The 9,421-nt window shown below is 33.7% G+C and overlaps 1 protein-coding gene across 1 annotated transcript; it reads right to left on the bottom strand.

Annotated features, from left to right (window-relative positions):
* Positions 1-4,641: 4,641 nt before the first annotated feature.
* On the bottom strand, positions 4,642-9,164 carry LOC129282200 (E3 ubiquitin-protein ligase TRIM45-like). The gene is made up of 2 exons (XM_054918122.2): positions 8,523-9,164; positions 4,642-6,702 (listed from the first exon to the last, which is right to left on the bottom strand). The coding sequence occupies exons 1-2, from the start codon at positions 9,162-9,164 to the stop codon at positions 5,341-5,343; spliced, it is 2,004 nt and encodes a 667-aa protein (XP_054774097.2). The 3' UTR covers positions 4,642-5,340.
* Between the last annotated feature and the right edge of the window lie 257 nt (positions 9,165-9,421).

Genomic DNA, 9,421 nt, shown 5'->3' with positions numbered 1-9,421 from the left:
GTATTTATAAAATTTCGGATATCCAATTCACATACACTATAGAAGCAATAAATCATGTGATACGTACTTATTGTGAGATACTCGTGATTACAGCAATACCTTGATGAAATATAACTTATACCTACAAGCAAAAGCGAGTAGGTACGGAGAGAGGGAAAAGCGTTTTATTATAAAATAAATAAATAATGTTCCTGTAAGTCATATTTCATAAAAAAGAAAATAATTATGAAGGAATCGGTTTGTGAGGACTATACATTCCACACAAATAGAAATATAGGCCTATTCAGATTGACGGGTTTATGGTTGAATAGAAACGAATCCGTAATTATTAGGCCTTTTCTTATGAGGCGCCGAATGTACCAATATTATTTAGAACAATTATTTGTTATATAATCATTATTTATTAAATAATAACTATTATTTATATATAATTTACATTTTATTTGTAAATAACTACTATTATATAAAATATCATTTCTAATTATTTATATATAATTCCAAGTAATACTTCATTATTTGTAAATAATAATAGTTCGACATTCCATTATTTATAAATAATGATTATTTGTTTTTTATTATTTATAAATAATGATTACTTGTTTTTCATTATTTATAAATAATGATTATTTGTTTTTCATTATTTACAAATAATGATTATTTGTTTTTCATTATTTACAAATAATGATTATTTGTTTTTCATTATTTATAAATAATGATTATTTGTTTTTCATTATTTATAAATAATGATTATTTGTTTTTCATAATTTATAAATAATGATTATTTGTTTTTCATTATTTACAAATAATGATTATTTGTTTTTCATTATTTACAAATAATGATTATTTGTTTTTCATTATTTATAAATAATGATTATTTGTTTTTCATTATTTATAAATAATGATTATTTGTTTTTCATTATTTATAAATAATGATTATTTGTTTTTCATTATTTACAAATAATGATTATTTGTTTTTCATTATTTATAAATAATGATTATTTGTTTTTCATTATTTATAAATAATTTGTTGAGTTTTCCATTATTTATAAATAATGATTATTTGTTAAATAATGAAAACGTCTACTTCATTATTTATAAATAATAATTTTGTTTCAATATCCCATTATTTATAAATAATCATTATTTATAAACAATTTTTACAGTTTGCCATTATATACAAATAATCATTATTTATATACAAATAACCATTATTTATTAAATAATGCCATTATTTATTAAATAATGGAAAACTCACTATAACATGCAAATGTGGGACCGCCCATGATATGAATATTCATGATGCGATTTCCTTTTTCGTGATTTTTCTTCACAAATTTTTGTCCATTTCCTCTTCATAATGACATTTCTTGAAGCAATTTTCTAGGGATATGGTCTGATTGTAATATTCTTCATTTTCTATATAACTTCGTCTTCGTAGAAATATCAAAAAGTGTAATTTTATACGATTTTTCCTACAGTTCACAATCCCCATAGGCGCGCGTGTATCGTAGGGACAACCGGTGAATCGACGGAGTGCTCTTCATCGAAATACTACGTTGGTTGGTCCCCGGAAGTGGCGGGCGGAATTTAGCCCGAATCCTCGATGGAAGTCGATCAAGTGCATATGAGCTGAGAGAGTGAAATATCAGTGTACTTCTACTTTTTATAAATATTTCTTGTTGCTTTTTTTGTTAAGATAATTTTTCCTGGTGTAGAGATAAGTTTCAGTTCTAATAATGCACTTCAAATACATTTTGGAGTGTCTGTTTGAGGCGTTTGGGGGCGATTTCACCCTGGCCCCAAAATGCTCGCAACGACAATACGGGGGCATGATGACCCCTAAATTTTTAAAAACTTGTTTTTCTATTGAAAATTATCACAAAATTCACCAAAAGTGTGCACGAAAGTCTTCGTATTTCACTTTTAAAACTCCAAAAAGTGCCCAAATGACAAGCTTGGTCGCTTCGCTGTGTCGCTTTCAACTTGAGAACGTTTACGCGTCGGCTTCTCCCCCCCCCCCCCCTCCTCCGAAAGAAATTCTGTATACGGCCATGCTCTAAAGAGCCTGGCACATTGATTTATGTATACTTTCATTTTCATTATTTTCATCTCATTATCAACATGGCCTTACGCAGAATTTTTTCCAGGGGGGGCCGGGGCCGGAGCATGACGCGCGTAAACTTTCTCAAAAAAATCTTGAAAGCGAGACAGCCACGGGACCAAGCCCAAATGACAAGCTTGGTCGCTTCGCTGTCTCGCTTTCAACTTGAGAACGTTTACGCGCGTCTGCCCCCACCCCCCGAAAGAAATTCTGTGAACGGCCATGCTCAAAAGAGCATATGGCACATTGATTTATATGTACTTTTCATTTTCATTATTTTTATCACATTATCATCATGGCCTTACACAGAATTTTTACCGGGGGGGGGGGGGGGGAGCAGCTAAGACGCGCGTAAAGTTTCTCAAAAAAAATCTTGAAAGCGAGACAGCGACGCGACCAAGCTCAAATGACAAGCTTGGTCGCTTCGCTTTATCAAGATTTTTATGAGAAAAAAAAAATTCTGCGTAAGGCCATGATGATAATGAGATAAAAATAATGAAAATGAAGTATACATAAATCAATGTGCCAGGCTCTTTAGAGCATGGCCGTATACAGAATTTCTTTCGGAGGAGGGGGGGGGGGAAGCAGACGCGTAAACTTTCTCAAGTTGAAAGCGAGACAGCGAAGCGACCAAGCTATTGTCATTTGGGCTTGGTCCCGTGGCTGTCTCGCTTTCAAGATTTTTTTGAGAAAGTTTACGCGCGTCATGCTCCGGCCCCGGCCCCCCTGGAAAAAATTCTGCGTAAGGCCATGTTGATAATGAGATAAAAATAATGAAAATGAAAGTATACATAAATCAATGTGCCAGGCTCTTTAGAGCATGGCCGTATAAAGAATTTCTTTCGGAGGAGGGGGGGGGGATATATCGAAGCAGACGCGTAAACGTTCTCAAGTTGAATGCGACACAGCGAAGCGACCAAGCTTGTCATTTGGGCACTTTTTGGAGTTTTAAAAGTGAAATACGAAGGCTTTCGTGCACACTTTTGGTGAATTTTGAGATAATTTTCAATAGAAAAATAAGTTTTTAAAAATTTAGGGGTCATCATGCCCCCGTATTGTCGTTGCGAGCATTTTGGGGCCAGGGTGAAATCGCCCCAAACGCCTCAAACAGACACTCCAAAATGTATTTGAAGTGCATTATTAGAACTGAAACTTATCTCTACACCAGGAAAAATTAACTTAACAAAAAAAGCAACAAGAAATATTTATAAAAAGTAGAAGGGCCTGTACAAGTACACTGATATTTCACTCTCTCAGCTCATATGCACTTGATCGACTTCCATCGAGGATTCGGGCTAAATTCCGCCCGCCACTTCCGGGGACCAACCAACGTAGTATTTCGATGAAGAGCACTCCGTCGATTCACCGGTTGTCCCTACCGTACACGCGCGCCTATGGGGATTGTGAACTGTAGGAAAAATCGTATAAAATTACACTTTTTGATATTTCTACGAAGACGAAGTTATATAGAAAATGAAGAATATTACAATCAGACCATATCCCTAGAAAATTGCTTCAAGAAATGTCATTATGAAGAGGAAATGGACAAAAATTTGTGAAGAAAAATCACGAAAAAGGAAATCGCATCATGAATATTCATATCATGGGCGGTCCCACATTTGCATGTTATAGCGAGTTTTCCATTATTTAATAAATAATGGCATTATTTAATAAATAATGGTTATTTGTATATAAATAATGATTATTTGTATATAATGGCAAACTGTAAAAATTGTTTATAAATAATGATTATTTATAAATAATGGGATATTGAAACAAAATTATTATTTATAAATAATGAAGTAGACGTTTTCATTATTTAACAAATAATCATTATTTATAAATAATGGAAAACTCGAACATTAAATAATGATTATTTATAAATAATGAGAATAATGGTGCACTCGAAAAATTATTTATAAATAAAGAAGTAGACGTTTTCATTATTGAACAAATAATCATTATTTATAAATAATGGAAAACTCAACCAATTATTTATAAATAATGAAAAACAAATAATCATTATTTATAAATAATGAAAAACAAATAATCATTATTTGTAAATAATGAAAAACAAATAATCATTTATAAATAATGAAAAACAAATAATCATTATTTGTAAATAATGAAATACAAATAATCATTATTTATAAATAATGAAAAACAAATAATCATTATTTATAAATAATGAAAAACAAATAATCATTATTTGTAAATAATGAAAAACAAATAATCATTATTTATAAATAATGAAAAACAAATAATCATTATTTATAAATAATGAAAAACAAATAATCATTATTTATAAATAATGGAATGTCGAACTATTATTATTTACAAATAATGAAGTATTACTTGGAATTATATATAAATAATTAGAAATGATATTTTATATAATAGTAGTTATTTATAAATAAAATGTAAATCATATATAAATAATAGTTATTATTTAATAAATAATGATTATATAACAAATAATTGTTCTATATAATATTGGTACATTCGGCGCCTCATATTTTCTTCACATCATAACACTGGACAGAAAAAATCTAAAATTTCGAGATCATATTTACGTATATCCACAAATAATATAGACTGGCTTGCAACAAAACAGCAAATCGATTGTACACAATTTCCAAAAGACAAATCTTGACACTCAAAAAATATAAAGTTCGTTTAATATATTAGCCTTTCATCGAATTCTCTATAACAGAGACCCAAAAATATTAAACGCTGGCTTAATCATGTTAATTACACGAGTTGAATGACAACAACAGCAATACACTGTAAAACCGCTATTAAAGATTTCAAGCACGTTGTTTAAGCCCGACACTCTAACAACTACTGTTTAAACTCTTTAAACATCTGTTTATTTTTAAAACAACTGAAAAACTAGCTGTTTAAAATGTTTTAACAATTACAAAGAAAGTGAAGCAATTTGTTATAGTGACAGGCTTAAACAACGTGATTATCTTTTTTCTACTGTGTGGTTAATTCAGATTCACGAAATAAATAAAAATAATGGTCTTTTGATACTTGATTTTCAATGATGAAATTATTTTATGTGTATGAACGTGTTTTTTTCGATTCATGTTAAAATCTCTGTGTATATACACACAATATGTAAACAAATTAGGAAAGGTGTTTACAAACATTTTTCATTCTCATTTCAGATACGCTATAAATAATCGCATAAAAATCAATAGTTCATGTTATACACACTAGTGAGATACTCTTTATTACAGCAATACCTTGATGAAATATAACTTCTTGTAACAAGCAAAGGCGAATAGGTCCGGAGAGAGTGAAACCAAGTAACACCAAATATAATCCAATGTCATATCAAGTGCATTAAACTCAACTCTTTCCCTCAGGTTCAGACCATCAAGATCATAGAGCCTGATCACCACCTTCCTATTCTTACAATCAACACTCGCTACATACACCCTGTCCTGCTCATCCACGGTAGCATACAGATAGACATCCCGTGGAGCTTGTAGAGACTCACCAGCATTCCCATCCCTGTCATAGACCGTCACTACGCTTGGATTGGTGATACAACATGAACTGGTGACGATCAAACCCAACCTGGTGGATGATACCTGCCTTGTCTTGTGCTTTGTTGGAACAGTGTGTTTGAGAGTGGATCCAGTCGGGTCATAGATGTAGACTTTGTTGGCACCGTTAGCAATGAGGATCTCATTTGAAGGACTTCTGTTCAGTCTGAGATAATAACCAGTCTTACTCACGTTGATTGTTGCTTTCCTGGAGCCATTGGGAGAATGCATGTGTGCTTCTGTATAACCAGTTGAGACACATAATGTTCTGTCCCGTTGAAACACAATATCACCATAACCCACGTCATGTGGTATGTTTGTATACTGCTCCGTTCCACCAGCTGTATCAATGATATCAATACCTAGTGCATTACTCCAATATACGATGGCCACACTGGTATGACTGTAAGCTGTCATTCCAATCATTTCTCCCCGTAGATCTATACACTTCATGATTTCTAACTTGGGATCTGATCCCGAGATGCTCCCGAGGTCCAGACAAGATTTATCTGCAGGATTAAAACTCTTCAGTGCTTTCTCCGTGATATCAACAGTAAAAGTGTGATCGATAGGGTCTGAGATTTTTCCGAGTTCAAGACAAGTAGCATCTCCAGGATTAAAACTCTTCTCCTGTGCTTTCTTTGTAATAACTTCCGCAGTAGTGCGATCGGTAACCTCTTTCAGCATAGCTTCTAGCTCATTACAAAGCAAATTATGAGCGGACAGACTATCTGTCTCAAGATGACCCAGTCTGTCATTATCTACCAATGTAATCGAACTACAAATGCTTTTGATCCTCTGTCGTTCCTTGGACTTTAGGATGTTGAGATCATCCTCGAAACTTCGCTTCAATTCATTTATTTGCTCGATGAGATCTTGAAGATTTCCTTCCAGCTCTTTTACCTTGATGCTGTAAGCCTGGCTGACATCATCTAGTAGTTTCTGCATGGCAGTGTGTACCTCATGACGTTGTAATTCTATATTCTGAATGTTCTTTTCCAGCTCAGCTTTCTTAGCTGCACATTGCTTGGCAAGCTCTGTCACCTGTAAAGTTCGAGAAAGTAAAAAAGTAGTAACTGTTTGCCGTCAAAGAATCATTCACGTAAACATGGTAAATGTAGTTTCTATATTTAGAAAAAAATCAATAAATATACCTATTATAATGTCTGACTTGCATATACACCCGGGAAGTTGTATCGATTTCTCCGATCTCTATTCTGGACGGGGGGGGGGGGGGGGATAGGGATGCAACGAAGGATATGAGGGACAGTTATTATCATTATTATCATTATATGAGTGATCATATTACTATTGTTATATTATCTTTATTAATTATATTTTTGATTATGATTATTACCATTATTATTATAGTTAATATAGATCTTGCTAAAATTGATAACAGTATCATTATTACCATAACTACCACTTTTATTATTATTTCTGATTATCATCATCATTATTGTCATTGTTATTATAAACATTATTATCATCATTAGCAGTATAGGCCTATACGGTGTGAATAAAAAAAAGACTTGACACCTCATAAGTCGCCAATTTAAGGGGAAAATTGTCATGAAAGCATAATCATTATACTTTGGAAAAAGTATCTTCTTCCAAGTATTTTGATTCCATAATTAAGTGGCATGTCTTCACGCTTATATAATCAGTAGGTATTCTTTGCAGTTTAAAGTTTGATTCACGCCAAAGTCAGGCATGACTGCTATGAATGAATCCATATGCCAATGATTTCATAATCCTACATGAGTTAGTAAACATATTTGCAAATCACTGTTCAATGAAATCAATCTGAGAGTTAATAGTAAAAAGTGTTTGTTAAACAATTGTAATGTAAATTATCGAAAACGTATTCTGAAATGGATTGTGATGGAACCCTTGTTAGATTCTGCCATCATTGACATCTGGATTCATTTATTGCAGCCATGTCTTAATTTGGCGCAAATCGAAATTTACATCACTGCAAAGAATACTTCCTGATCATCCAAGCATTAACATATATATACCACGTAGATATGGTATTCAATTATTTTCAGGCCATATAATGGCATATTTGGGGATTTGTGAGGTGACTTTTTGTTTTAAATCACACGGTAGTTACTACACAGGGGCCGTGGAATAATCTAATGCCATTCCGTCCATGAACATTTCGTCTAACAACAATTTGGTCCAATAACTTTTTTGTCCAATCATCACTTCGTCTAATCACCATTTCGTCTATTACCATTTCGTCTAATAACAAGTTGGTTCTAATACCCATTTTCTTTTCATTCATTTTGCACAATTAACACTTTAGTTTAATTAGACCAAAAGCTATATGGACAAAATGGCTATTGTAGCAACTGGTTATTAGACGGAATGGCATTTGACTAAATGAAAGGAGACCATCTGGTGAGTAGACGAACAGATGATAGACCAAATGGTAGTAGACGAGTTGACGAATTGGCATTAGGACTAAATGGCTATTGTACCAACTGGTTATTAGACGGAATGGCATTTGACTAAATGAAAGGAGACCATCTGATGAGTAGACGAACAGATGCTAGACCAAATGGTAGTAGACGAGTTGACGAATTGGCATTAGACGAATTGGCAAAAATGTTACATTTCACAATAAGATTATCATTTAAGTTTTTGGAACACATTTACTGAAAAAAAGATCGGAGGCCTATAAATATACCCCAACTGGTTCTTCGTCCCCTAGATGAGGGGGCGGACGAGGAGGTCAGGGGTATTAGTAAAAGAATAGCTAGTATCATCTTTTTTCTCTCCATCAGCGGAACAATCGTCATCAGCATCTTTAAAATATTTTTTCAACTTGATACCCCTAAATCTCAAATGACCATTACCTTTCGCCTCAATTTCTGCTCGAAGTCAGACTGGTTCTTGATGTTATGGACCTTGTGACCAACGACCACGCACCTGAGACAGACACGGACCTTGCAATCATCACAAAACATATCTTTGTTCTCTTGTTTGTGGATGGAGCATTTCTCGAATAGATAACCAATGCAGACCTTCCCTTCGATGACATCCTCCACGGAGACAATCTCGTGATCTTCAAACATGGTCATGTACTGGTGAGGTTGTAAACACTTATCACATATGTAGTTATTACATGTTCTGCAGAAGGAGACAGCGTCTTGCTGAAGTTTGCAAGCCGTGCATTTTGGATGCAACTCAAGGACTGCATTCATTCCTCCACACTTAGCGTGGTAATCGTCGACGCATCCGTTAATGGAGACATTGAGTCGGAGATCGTCGACACGGTTGACAGACAACTTGGTGATCTCCCTGCAAAGAGGGCAGACCATGTGGTCAATGTCCTGGTGGGTCAGATCATATTTCTTGAGACACTTTCGACAGAAAGTGTGTCCGCACGTCAGGATCGTTGGTTCATCAAAAATATCAAGACATAGCGGACATATCAGGTTCTGTGAAGAACTAGAGGCTTTCTCTATTTCAATCTTTTCCGGGATCTTTTCAGCCATTGCTACATAAATTCTAAATTCAAACTATTTCAACGAAACTGGGTACTACTGATGAGTTGTGAGAGATAGCTACGAGTAACACCACGGTATATTATGTACATAATTATTGTGCACGTCACGGTCGTGAAATGACTGTGTGCGCGAAACTCACCCTGACTGTGCACATTAATAAAGAATGAGGAAGCTGCGATATAATACAATAGCATAATAGTATAATTATAAATAGAACTGGTTTTTCCCAGCTACCTTTGAACTTG

Source organism: Lytechinus pictus, chromosome 18 (assembly GCF_037042905.1).
Source record: "Lytechinus pictus isolate F3 Inbred chromosome 18, Lp3.0, whole genome shotgun sequence".
NCBI lineage: Eukaryota > Metazoa > Echinodermata > Echinoidea > Temnopleuroida > Toxopneustidae > Lytechinus > Lytechinus pictus.
This window is presented reverse-complemented; position numbering and strand designations above follow the sequence as displayed.